We start from the raw sequence: 13,584 nt of genomic DNA, 5'->3' as shown, positions 1-13,584 counted from the left end.
GATCGCGTTATCGCAATATAATCTCAGCTGTTGCTCTTAGAGTGTCAGAAACTGGGCCTTTTACCTTAGTGTTTTTTTATATTTCATATGTAGTTAATTTCTAACCAAAAATTTAAACTTTCGGACGTCTAAGTTATGTTGGTAGCACTGTAATTTTAAAGAGGGCGTTACTGCACATTTACCACTTTTACTGTTCGTTACTGTTCGTTACTGTCCTTATACTTGTGGTAACAAGTGTTTCGAACTTCCATTTTGAGAGGCCCTTTTAGATCAGCTACAAGAAAATTGAAGAAAGAAATCACTTTAATGAATTCAAAAACGATTATTAAAGGTGTACATGCATTTGGAGCAGGACTATGTATGGATGTGAAACGTGAACTGTGGGCGATGCGGAAAAGTGAGATGTGATGTTACATGAGGATGTCATAATAAAAATATCGTGGATAGAAAAGGATAATAATAGGAAACAGGTGAGATAGGTTGGTAGGACACGTTTTCAGACAGTTAGAGCCATTTTAAAAACAAAAAATCGGTTGTCTGTAAAGTCGGTTTACTGACGATAGTTGAACGTGACGTCATAAGAAAATACTGATGGAATGGTTTCATTTTTTAAAAGAAAATTTTAATTTTATTTGTTTGATAGATATTTTGTATGGATATCGAGAAGGAGGTAAATGGAAATCACAATTGAATTGATCAAGTTACATTTAATTGTACACATAAATACAATTATGTCAATTTTTATTTATTTTTTTTCTAATGTACATAGTTTTTACAAGTATGAATGTGCTTCGAGCAATTGTTTTACAACTTTTATTTACAACTTTTAAACATCATTAAAATTTTTGTAACTCTAGCTTCAATTAGACAATATATCACTGAACATATATTTAATATGGAAAGAATCATTACCTTTATCGCCGCAATTATCGTTGCTATAAACAATTGACACCACATTCACTTTTCACTGCACTTCATACTTGACGAAAACATGTAAATATATTATTGTATAGCAGCTGTCCCCGCAGACGCATCGCTCACTCAAGTAGGAGAGAGACAGATGTCGAACGCTGCCGAACGCGGTGGCTGATTGTGCCTCTTTGTCGCTCATTCCGCGCTTTCGCTTGCACTTCAAGCCTTAAATGGAAAGCCTCAGCGAGGTAACGCCGCATGAGTCATGTTTTTTCGTGCGTGCAGCCGGCTCCATCGAATTATAAGACGTTATCACGTCAAAAACGGGACTTAAGAGGGATAGAGGTAGATTTAGACTAGATTGCTGTTTACAATTGATTAAAAATATGGTGGTTGCTCGAATTTTCGAGAAATGCGAAGATTGACTCAAGATAGGAAGAAGTGGAGGTGAATATGAGTGAGTATTTCAGTAGAAATCGTGTATCGAGAAACTTTACTTCTTTTGTTTTTATTTTAAACTATGAGCTAAAATACTCTTAAACTTTATCGTTATTATTCATTACGGCGCAGTACAAATATAGTATAATTATGCGGAATTTAATCAAATCATTTATTTAGGCGCCCGTGTATTATCTTTGAATTGTATACTTTTTGATAATATTCAAGTTGATTATCTTTTTTTTCTTTTTTAAGACAAATCAGGTAAACAACTACTCGAGTTGTCCAAGAATAACAACAGTGAGATCAAACTGCATCAATTTTTAGCATTATAATTACGTGGTGTTATGAAGTTCCTATTTATTTTAATCAACAATGGATTGATAAGCAACTAGTATTGCACAGAATTTTTGAGGTGATATAGTATAAGGGAAATTCCAAAAGTAAAACCCTCAAAGTGCTAAAATCACAGAAAAAAAATTGGCGCGGCTATTGGTTAAACTGTCGAGTTTGTTGTTTACTTAGACATAGAGAATGGACTGTACCTTCTCTATCTGACTATAAAGTAAATACAGGGAGAAACGTATAAGGGAGTCAAAGCGATCGTGCGGTCAGTGGTGGTCTTTTTCGAGATTTTTGATTGGTTGTTGGTTATTATCTTGCAGGAGTGGATGAATGGGATAAAGAAAGAAGAAAAGAGACAGGTATTGGCCGCACGGTCTTTTCTCTCTTTCTAGTGAGTGGTTAATTTCATGAGGCCATTGCTCAGTCTATCTTCTATGACTGTATGAAATCCTACAAATGGCGCGGTAAACGCCATCTGTAGTACAATACTACATTTTGTGGAATACAATATGCTCAACAAGGTCCATTTAAATAGATGGATATCTACTTACTGAACAGAATCCGGGCGTAGCTCGCCACTACATAATAGGCACGTTATCAAAATCGAACAAAGAAATTGAAAGTGATCAATATTCTGTCGACTGCCAGACGGTGATTGCGATTTCGATTAAGTTGAATCTCATCAGCGCGTCGCAGACAGTTTCGGCGGAACTTAGACTAACTCTACCTGCTGCCTTAACACAGCGCGTTTTATGAAATCCTCCAAATGGCGCGGCAAACGCCATCTGTAGTACAATACTACATTTTGTGGAATTCAATATGCTCAACAAGGTCCATTTAACTAGATAAGGATAATTACTTGCTAAACTGGATCCAAGTATAGCTCACCACTACGTGATTGGCACGTTACGTTAAAAAGAAATTCGAAGTAGTCAGTTCCAAACTGGCAAACGCGGATCGCGATTTCGATCTTGTTGGATCTCATGATGATCGCTGATGAAATCCAACAAGATCGAAATCGCGATTCACGTTTGGCAGTTTCGACAGAATACTGACTGCTTCGAATTTCTTTGTTCTAAGTCTATAGTACTAGTATTACCATAGACATACATTAATTGACGTGCCTTAGCCGTATGTCGCTGTAATAATTTCTTGGCTCGAAAAGTGAGGGAGATGGTTTCGCACTGGCGCTATATCTTTCATGACACGCTTACGCAGTATCGTGAGAGAGATGGATATTGTCCGAAACTTCGTTCCATCTCTTTCTTTTGTTGTACCACAATTCTGAATGCTAAGGCATGTCCATTAGTAAACGTCGATGAGTATTACAGTACTCTTGAACATGCAGTCGCTTATAAGCACAACAAACCATGTGCGTTTACACATTATGTTAACCACGCATGCGCATTTTTCTCAAATTATAGACACTAAATCGGCTTTGCGTTTCGATTATTAATTAAAATACCTTTAAAATCTGATACGAACCATTTCAAACATAGATCCTTAAGTGCGAAATGTCGAAGTGCGCGAGTTATTCTGTATTTTGATAGCAAAAAGGACTATTCTTTTCAAAATTCATCAATAATGTACTTAAGAATAGTTTTGGGTCCAAAAAGTTTTTTTTTTCACCCGTATAGCGCCAGTGAAATTCATTACTTTGCACCAGGTGGTAGCTGCAGGCTGGGGCTTCTGAGCGAAAACGGTGCATTCCAGTTAGCTGAGCAGTGGCTTATTCAAGGGTAGGCTAAACAGCAAATACGGCGACACTGTCAATAACGAAAAAAATGAAATTGCCCTCGTATCTTATAAAATGATAAAAAAATATCGGTTGGACCAAACACGAAATGATAAATTTCATGTGATTGGAAAAGTATAAATATGATAATTTAGAAACGTTGAACAAAATGAAAATCTTGCTCGTTTTAGTCAATACTGCTTTTGCAGTATATAACCCTGGTAAGTATTATTAAAAGTCCTTTTATTACACTGTTCGTTATTCAACAATAATAGATACAATTGGACATTTATGTGATTGTAAAATTTCTTTTTATATAAACTAGAAAACTTTCAAATATATATACAGGATACATCATAAGTAACAAGCTTTTGCAGAAATAAGATAATTAAGTAAGTTCACCGTTTTTGACAAAAAGGTAGTAGTTCAAAGTACAGGTAAATGTATGTTCAGAAATGCGATAATGCAACATCGAAAGCAGGTAAGACCTACCGTGTTGTATTTTTTCTGTATTTTTGTACTCATGCATTGCGTGTTATTTGTTAATTTAAATAAAGTCTGATTGAGTATTTTTATATTACAACCAGCCTATAGCAATTCTTCGCTTTTTTAATGTTATAGGCAGTAATTTTGGTAGTCGCGTGGAAGCTCGTCCTTTAGTGCGGGATTCGAAATTCAAATAATCTTAGTAATGTAGGTATTTATGTGTGTGTGAGTTTACAGATAAATGTAGCGATACGCTGGATAGGCTAGATGCAAGGACAGACGAAATACTAAAGGAGGAGGAAGAAACGAATGACAGGGAAACAATAGTGGAACGCGGGGGGAGAAAACGATAGAAAAAAAGAAAGGACGCGTACAAAGGTTTTTCAGATTTAGAAAAAGCTTTTAACAATGTTAAATAAGACAAGATGTTAAATATAGTCAAAAGTGTAGGGATGAGTTACAGAGATAGAAGAGTGATACTTAGTTTGTATAAAGAGCAACAGGCAGTTATAGAGCTGGGGATGCAACGTAGAGAAGTAAATATTAGGAAGGGAGTCAGACAAGTATGCACTGTCACCGCTACTTTTTAATCTGTACATCGAAGTCGCGATCAACATCATTAACGACAGTACAATTTTAGGGATAGATATAGTGGAGCAAAAGATTAGTAATCTTATATTTGCAGATGATATAGCAGTATTAGCATCTAACAAGAAGGAGTTAAAGATAGCTTTAAATAAAATGGAAGTGGTACTAACAGATCAGTACTGTATGAAAATAAATAAAAGTAAAACTAAAATACTGGTATGCAGATCAGAAGAAGTGGCTGATGTTAGGTATTTAGGAAGTCAGATAAGTCAGGACGGAAGGAGTAGTAGAGTAGTAGATATAAAGGAGAGGATAGTGCGGGGCCGAGTCGCCTTCAATAAAGAGAAGTCGGGCGTCCCGCAAGGCTCACATTTAGGTCCGCTGATGTTTGTGATATTTATTAATGATTTGAGCTCCTATCTTAATCATAGTCAGATTTTATTATACGCGGATGATGCAAAAATATACCGTAAAATCGACTCAGTTGATGATGCGATATTGCTGCAAAACGATCTGTAGTCTTTCGATAGATGGTGTGATGACAATTTTATGTCAGTTAACGTTGCAAAATGTCATGTCGTTCGGTACACCAAAAAAAAGAAAAACTCACGCGTCTTATTTGACTATCACATTCGACAAACATCTCTGTTAACGTTAGATGAAACCATTGATCTCGGCGTTACTTTTACATCAGACGGCTCATTTCGCGCTCATATTATTAAAATAACGAACAAAGCCCTCAGATTACTTGGTTTTATCTTTCGTAATTCTCAACATTTTAGAAATCCGTCTACCTTAATTACACTATTTAATACACTTGTCAGACCTCAATTAGAATATGCTTCGCCAATATGGTCTCCTTTCTCTGCGACTGATAAAAAAATGCTTGAATCGGTTCAATCGAAATTTTTGCGCAAACTCGCCTTTGTAAATATGACACCCATGCGTTTCGGTGATCACGACTATACTAACATCAAAAAACTTTTCCACATTCAATCGCCAGAGACCAGGAGAAACATCGCGGATTTGACACTTTTATTTAAGATTCTACACGGCTTAGTTGATTATTCAACTATGTTATCCAATATCAATTTTCATGTTCCCTCCATGTTCGCCGTAATCAACTTTTTGCTATTCCTTTTTCTCATACAACTTCAGCGGCAAACAGTCTGCAGAGTCGGCTGCACAAGCTGGGAAATTTAATATCTGAAAGTGTCGATTTTCTATATCTTTGCTTTCGTATTCTAGATTCATAAATAATCTGTATCAATTTTGGATCTTGTCACTAATTATGGTGCTATGTGTATTATTAATTGCTTTCTTTTTTGCTATACTTTTGGCTGCTTTTCTTAGTCTTCTTAGTTAGTTAACTGTATTGCTGTGCAACTATTTATACAATTAATTTTATTTTTGTGAGAGTTTGGACTGAGCGAATATATTATATTAATGTCCTTATGTAAAAAGGGAGTATTCCCGTTTATTGAATAAATTATTATAAATTATATCTATGCTCGCGAACGATTAATTTAGAAATTCGAAACAGATTGTTAAAGGTGTATGTATGGACGGTGGCTGCGGCGGAAAAGAAAATGTTACCGACGAGTGATGAGGATACCATGAATAGAGAAAGTTAGAAATGAAGACGTATTAGAAAGAATAGGAGCACAGACGACTCTATGGAAGTCAATAAATAATAGGCATAGACATAGGTGGGTACGACACCTTCTTAGGCATGAAGATTTAGTCATGGACATAGAGACAGAAACAGGATTTAACAGCAATAGAGGTAGACCTTGGTTAGATTACTGTTCGCAAATAGTTAAGGATATGGGATGTTCTAGTTAAAGGGAAGTGCAAAGATTAGCTCAGGATAGGATAGCCTGGAGGTGCGTATCCAATCAGTCTTGGGACTGACGACCTTATGATGATGATGAGTTTACAGGTGTTGCACAATTAATTTTTTCTAGTGAGAAGAAAGCAGTATTTGCGAACCATTCATAGAAAACGGTATCGTTCGTTGACAATACCTCAATACCTGTTAAAGTTTACTTAATGTTAATTCTATATCTCTTTTGCTTCCTTAATACCGTACTGAGGTGTATTCTAAATACTGTTGTAGGCTTACTATCACCGATAAATAAAGTTATTATTTAATCAGTGTTTGTCGTAATGAGCGCCTACAGCTTCTAGTAGCGTGGTAGTACGCTTTATCACAACCGGCACTGTCTACATTCTCCATTAATGTAGCTGCATAATTATTATCACAACTCGCTGTACCAATACCTATGTTACCAATTCACGTCCAGGACCGGCTTTGGATTGTAACTTCTTCTGATTTTCTTACAATGTTTTTGTCCCTCAATCACGCTATTTAACTCACCATGCGATTCACCATTGCATCTAATTAACACTCGCCAAACTTGCCACTAATATCTGAAAACCCTTTACATTTATATATATCCGCTTTGTTTCAGTAAGTGCCTCTTCTGGTAGATTATTGACGATATACGGTGAAAATGGAGAGATTGAAATAATCGATCCCATGGCTCCAACTCGTGAACCATATGCCTCTGCTTCCGACATTACCCTTTATCTTTACAGTCAAAGCAATACTTTAACTCCTGAAATATATTCACTGGACGCTACTGCACTTTCGTCATCATCCAATTACAATTTTTCAAGGCAGAATATTTTCTTGATTCATGGTTGGCAAGGCAGTTACACTAGTGCTGCTAACCAACTTATTAATTCCGCCTACAGTGATGTTACTGATGTTAATACATTCGTGGTGGATTGGAGTCCTGTATCCCGTACGCTGTACACAAATGCATTTGCTAACGTTCCCACAATTGGAAGATACTTAGGGCAGTTCATTGCAGACATGCAAACCCAATTTGGACTGGGCGCCGATAAATTCACAATTGTAGGGTAAGAGTACATTTCTGGGCGTTTACATATAAATGTATTGTATGTATTGAATGAAGTAAAAGGAATTGAATGATTTCGACCTTTAGTTGATGAAAATTTATATTTAATTACTAACGGCAATATCAGCGTACTTGGTCTTGGTCGTTCAAAGTTAGTCCTAGTTTTTTCAATCTACTTATTTCGAGGTTCCGTAACAGGGTTAATTTATGGCTTTTATTTGCGAAAATTTTAAAGTTAAAACAATATCTTTCATTAATAACTGACAAAGATTGAATCAGTTTTGTGTTTTAAATACTACTTTTATGCTACAATAGGCGCTTTTTAAAGCTTCTGCCTGTTTGTCCAATATAAACTTTAGTGCAACACTCACAAGTTAGCTTATAAACCCCTGACAATTAAAAACAGAAAATTCAATAGCATTACTTATGTAGTCCCTACATCTAGTACTTGCGAAACAGTAGTCTTAATCATTACTCTGTAATTAAGTTTGTTAAAGACAATACCACAAATGGTGCGGTAAACGTCATCTGTAGTACAATGCTACACTTTAGGATTACGTATGCTTCAACAAGATCCATTTAAATATATGGATATCTACTTGCTGAAACGAATCACAAATATCGAAATCGCGATCCGCGTCTGGCAGTTTCGACAGAATACAGACCACTTCGAATTATTTTATTAAGTTTGTTAAAAATAAAGATAAAAAATAATAAAATATGTCACGATTGTATAAGCTAACTTGTCGATCTTGTCCTAAGGTTTATATTGGACAAACAGGCAGAAGCTTTAAAAAACGACTGCAACAGCATAAAACCAGTTACATCAAAAAGAAAACTAATTCAACCTTTGCCAATCATGTTGCTTATGAAGGACGTTATTTTAACGATAATTTAGAAATTTTGCACACATGTAGTAAATGGCAAAAATTCACTCTACAAGAGAAACTTCAATTAAATATATTTAAAAAACTAAGATTAATTTTGAACGATCAAATTAATGGTATTAAATTTATTTTAATGAAATACCAACCACAATGTTTTTGTAGTATTTTTTTAAGTAACTCACGCTGGTAGTAGTTAATACTAAATTCGCCTGAAGGCAATGTTATGGCAAAACAAACTAAAAGGAAGATTTGAAAAGATCGAATTTGTCTAATGCAATCCTCTTTTTTCAATACAATTACAGTTACAGCCTTGGAGCTCATGTAGCTGGATGTGCCGGTGCGGCTACAAATAGTAACATTTTAGCAATATATGGTTTGGATCCTGCAGGACCTTTATACCTTAATAACATTACGAACAACAGATTAGACCCCTCTGATGCTCAATTTGTTCATGCAATTCACACTTGCGGTGGCAGATGGGGCTTTGAAGATAATCTTGGAACTGCTGATTACAGACCTAATGGTGGAAGAGATCAGCCTGGTTGTACAATTGAACTAACTGGTCTTTGTGCTCATAGCAGAGCTTATAGGTTGTTTGCAGAATCAGTCAGGTCAGGAGGATTTACCGCTTGGAAATGTGACAGCTATAGCAACTTCCGTTCTGGACAATGTCAGTCGAACGATCAGAGCAGACTTGGAGGTGTAAATATTGATACAAGGTAATTATTCAACAGGTAACTTTCTTAACAGTTTACATATTTGTTTCCATTTTAGTGCTACTGGAGATTATTACTTGGACACCAATTCTGAACCACCGTATTCACAATCCTAATTACTGTTTACAACAATACAGTATTAGGTACATAATTCCTTTTGGAAAAATATTTACATGGTTCCCTTTAGTCAACGTGTGGCCCACAAGAAAAGCTTTAAGTTTTTTAATTACAATGTTACAGTCTTAAGGACTATTGAATGTTCCTGAATTCATATTTTTTTTATTTTTCTCAGAAATTACTGTTTATACCTTCACTTATTCCAATTGCGCATTGAAAGCCTATATCTATAAACACTAGTCTAAATATCATTGACATACCATCTCAAATTCTTTATAAATGTTAACAGAAAACATGTGCATTTAGTATTATACTTCCCTACTATAATCAAAAGTTGAAAAGGTGTTGTTCAAATTTGATCTAAATTGAAACGTTTGTTTTAACATTATATGTAATATAAAACTAAAGAAACACATTTGAAGTTATTCCATTTATTTGCGGTCGGGTCTCCTCATTTTTCACGTCAGATCAATTTTGTCTTGGACCGATGGATCTGACAAGTTGGCATTCTTGAGGTCTCCCTTGAAGTTTAACTAACCATCTAGTAGGTTGTGAGAGGTCTCTGCCTCTCTTTGTTTTCGGTACGTCTAGCACAATCTGTACTACATGATCTTCGTTCTTCTTTTGACATATCCGTATCATTTAAGGCGTATCTCAGTCACTTTGTCAGTAAAGGCACGACCAAACTTTAAATTTTTGGGTGTTTCATTCCCATCAGCCACTAATGCTGCTCGGCGGGCAGTCCCTCCGGAATACGCCGGAAGGTAGGGCGGAAGGCCCTCTTCAGTCTACTTTCAGGAATCATGGGAATGGTTGGATGGTGGTGCGGGTGAGAAAGATGAGACGGGCGAAATGAAGACAGAAGAGAATGAAAGATTATCTGTGGAATATTACTGCTCCAGCATTTGCCTAAGTGATCCAGAGAAACTACAGAAAAATCTGGACCAAAGCAGACCAACACGGAATCGAGCAGGGGTCCTCCCGAATGTTAGTGATGATGTTAATGTTTCCATATATATATTCATTCTGAAATTCATCGAGTATAGTCACGTCTCCCGCCCACCTTCTACTCATGCGTCATTTTTATTGTTCAGACCCGTATAGTAGCACCGGTCGGACTGCTGTTCTATTTACTTTGCCTCTGAGTTTTATAGGCATCCGGTGGTCACACAAAACTCCCACCAGTGACCTACATTTACGTCACACTGTAGTAATTATATGCGATACGTTGGCGTCTATGTTGACACCAGACATGAGCATAAAACCGAGATATATTTAAATCTTTTCAATGCAGACTGTGTCAGCTGCTGTGTTTTCGCTGAAGTTACTAAAAAAAACTTTTGGGTGTTTCATTCCCATCAGCCAGTAATGGGTGGGTGGTGGTTCGGGTGAGAAAGATGAGATGGACGAAATGAAGACAGAAGAGAATGAAAGATTATCTGTGGAATATTACTGCCTCAGCATTTGCCTGGGTGATCCAAGGAAACGACAGAAAAACTTAGATCAGGGTAGACGGAACCGGAATCGAACCGGCGTTCTCCCGAATGCTAAGCAATGGTCTAAACGTCTAGGCCAGTTGTCGGCAACCTGCGACTCGCGAGCCAAATGCGGCTCTTTGGATGTGAAGCTGCGACTTTTTAATTCCATACGAAAATATTATTTGTTTAATCAAAAAAAAACATTTAAAAATCGTTCTGAATTGATTAACGAGGATTAGGCACTGGTTCTATCTTTCACCGCATCCCAATAGTCTTCCAGATTGTTACAGTGAGGTGAAGAAGTTGACATGTGGAGTGCTGACTATCTTCGGATCGAAATATTCGTGCGAGCAAGCCCTTGCATGAATATAATTAAAGTAAAGTAAGAAGCCAACTAACAAATGATAATTTAGAGTCGTTTAAACTTAAAACAACCGGTTATGAGCCAACAAGCCAACACTCCCATTGAATTTGTTTGCTCAAATGTATGTTATTATTCTTTTTTTTATTCTAACTACAAGTTACATTGTTTAGTAAAGTTTAAATTTTCTACTTGAATAACCATGCGAAGCCATGGTTCCCATTGAATTTGTTTGCTCAATTGTTTGTTATTGAAGTACAAGTTAGTGTTGTATATAAATATAGTAGATATTCTTTCTTATGAATAAATAGATTAGTTTTTTGTCCAAAAAAGTTATTTAAATGCGAGTACAATTTATTTTTGACAAGAAAATGTTTTGTGGCTCTTTAAAAACTTTGAAATTTTGTAAATTGTAATTTTCGACTCTTCTGACTCAAAAGGTTGCCGACCCCTGGTCTAGGCCATGCCGCTCGGTCGCTGAAGTTACTTTTGCTAACTTGCATGTTAAATTCTTCCAGGGACTTTGTTCACATATTGTACGCTTCCTACAGATGTTTTATAGTTTCAGCAGCGTTTACGATGTTATCAGCGTATATGTTAGGCCCGAAGACCGAAAACACACAGTGGCCGGAAAAAACGGCCACATCGCGTTCTGGCCGCCTTCGAACGCACAGAACGCGTTTTGGCTGTTTTTAAACGCTCGCAACGCGTTCTGATAACTGGTAAACAGCCGGAACGCGTTTTGTTAATTGTTGAACGCTCACAACGCGTTCTTAATGTTCGACTTGTATTATTTGCCGCTTTCTACCTGAGTTCAATGAGATTTATATTGTACTTATAAAACAAATGAATTTCAATCTATTTTCAGTTTTTAGGAAACAATTGAATTATTGGCAACTATAATTAGATACCAAAGATGGGTTCGGTTTTTCTCGCCGAATCATTTCAACAATATTAAATTTCTTATAATTGTTTTTCAGTTCTAGGAAGAAAGTTACACTGAACACTTATATTGTCGAGACTTCTGATTTTTGGGCGCATTTTATGCATGCTCAACTTCTCGTACAAGCAATTCGTACCTTTCCTCAGACAGCAACATAGATCTATCGTCACAACTATCAATAATTGGTTTTTCATTCGCTGATTTATCAGACATTTTAATGCAAGTGTAACTTTTCAAACGACTTTAGTAAGTTGTTTAGTCAATGACAGACTGATCTTCTCGCTACACTGACGAGAACTGTACTGATTTTTCATGAAGTCAAGTTAGTTATTATATACTCAAACTACTAAGTGTTCAGTGTAACTTTCTTCCTAGAACTGAAAAACAATTATAAGAAATTTAATATTGTTGAAATGATTCGGCGAGATAAACCGAACCCATCTTTGGTATCCAATTATAGTTGTCAATAATTGAATTGTTTCCTAAAATCTGAAAAATGAATTGAAATTCATTTGTTTTATAAGTGCAATATAAATCTCATTGTACGCAGGTAGAAAGCGGCAAATAATTAAGAACGCGTTGTGAGCGTTCAACAATTGACAAAACGCGTTCCGGCTGTTTAACAGTTAGCAGAACGCGTTGCGAGCGTTTAAAAACAGCCAAAACGGGTTCTGTGCGTTCGAAGGCAGCCAGAACGCGATGTGGCCGTTTCTTCCGCCCACTGAGCGTTTTCGGTCTTCGGGCCTAACATATAGCATGGTTCAAGGCACTGATGATTGTATGCTTCTGGTAAGATAGTCCATCACTAATTGTAAGTTAAATAGGAGCCTAATTTTGTCTTGGGCGCTCCGTTTAGACCTGCCATGCTTCAGACTTTCGTACTACTATTTTCGTATATATCTTGTATAAGAGTAATACATTTGTAAATCTTGTAAACTTTAATGATAACACATCTTTACTTAGGAGCATGTATTATCTAAATTTATTAAAATTGAGTCTTATGCTAGCTTAGATATATAGATTGTTACATTAGCAGGAAAATGAATTATGCATTATTACAGAAATCAGTGACATAAGAAGCAAGTTACATATTTGTACTTTTAAATGAGCTAGTTATATAAGACTACAATATTAGGTACCTTAAAAAATTGTTATATCTGAAATTATAAAAAAATGAGTTAGGTACATAGGAGATAAGTTATATACTTACGTATATATAAAAAATTAAAAATATATAACCTTACATATTATTATAGAGAATGAAATATATGTCACTCATTTAAATATTTACTGATTTTTCCCATTCTGACCATCTCGAAAGCATTTCTTGTGGTTTTATTATTTTTCGGTTGACGAGTTCTTCTGATAGTCCCTCTATTTATTGTTGTACTTGTTAAGTTACTGGCATCGATAGGCCAATTAAGGATGCTGTTGTGCCTTTTTTCCCAAGCATTCGATTTAATTGCGTAATGGCATACAACATGCAGGAGAGATTCCTCAGCGCCGAGCGGCATGGCCTAAGGTTTAGACCATTGCTTAGCATTCGGGAGGACGCCGGTTCGATTCCGGGTCCGTCTGCCTTGGTCCAAGTTTTTCTGTGGTTTCCTTGGATCACTTAGGCAAATGCTGAGGCAGTAATATTCCACAGATA

At 36.2% G+C, this 13,584-nt stretch overlaps 1 protein-coding gene across 2 annotated transcripts; it reads left to right on the top strand.

Annotated features, from left to right (window-relative positions):
- Nucleotides 1–1,725: 1,725 nt before the first annotated feature.
- LOC108734269 (pancreatic triacylglycerol lipase-like) lies at nucleotides 1,726–9,444 on the top strand. 2 transcript variants are annotated; one of them, XM_018465747.2, is made up of 4 exons: nucleotides 1,726–2,054; nucleotides 6,979–7,432; nucleotides 8,621–9,037; nucleotides 9,093–9,444. In XM_018465747.2, the coding sequence occupies exons 2-4, from the start codon at nucleotides 7,047–7,049 to the stop codon at nucleotides 9,148–9,150; spliced, it is 861 nt and encodes a 286-aa protein (XP_018321249.1). In that variant the 5' UTR covers nucleotides 1,726–2,054; nucleotides 6,979–7,046; the 3' UTR covers nucleotides 9,151–9,444. The 2 variants fall into 2 exon arrangements, with proteins under 2 accessions (XP_018321249.1, XP_018321248.1); XM_018465746.1 differs by lacking the exon at nucleotides 1,726–2,054 and adding an exon at nucleotides 3,571–3,651.
- The last annotated feature ends 4,140 nt before the right edge of the window (nucleotides 9,445–13,584 follow it).

This window comes from Agrilus planipennis, unplaced genomic scaffold, assembly GCF_000699045.2.
Source record: "Agrilus planipennis isolate EAB-ADULT unplaced genomic scaffold, Apla_2.0 scaffold77, whole genome shotgun sequence".
Taxonomy (NCBI): domain Eukaryota; kingdom Metazoa; phylum Arthropoda; class Insecta; order Coleoptera; family Buprestidae; genus Agrilus; species Agrilus planipennis.
The sequence above is the reverse complement of the archived record's forward strand: the minus strand, read 5'-3'. Positions and strand labels throughout refer to the sequence as shown.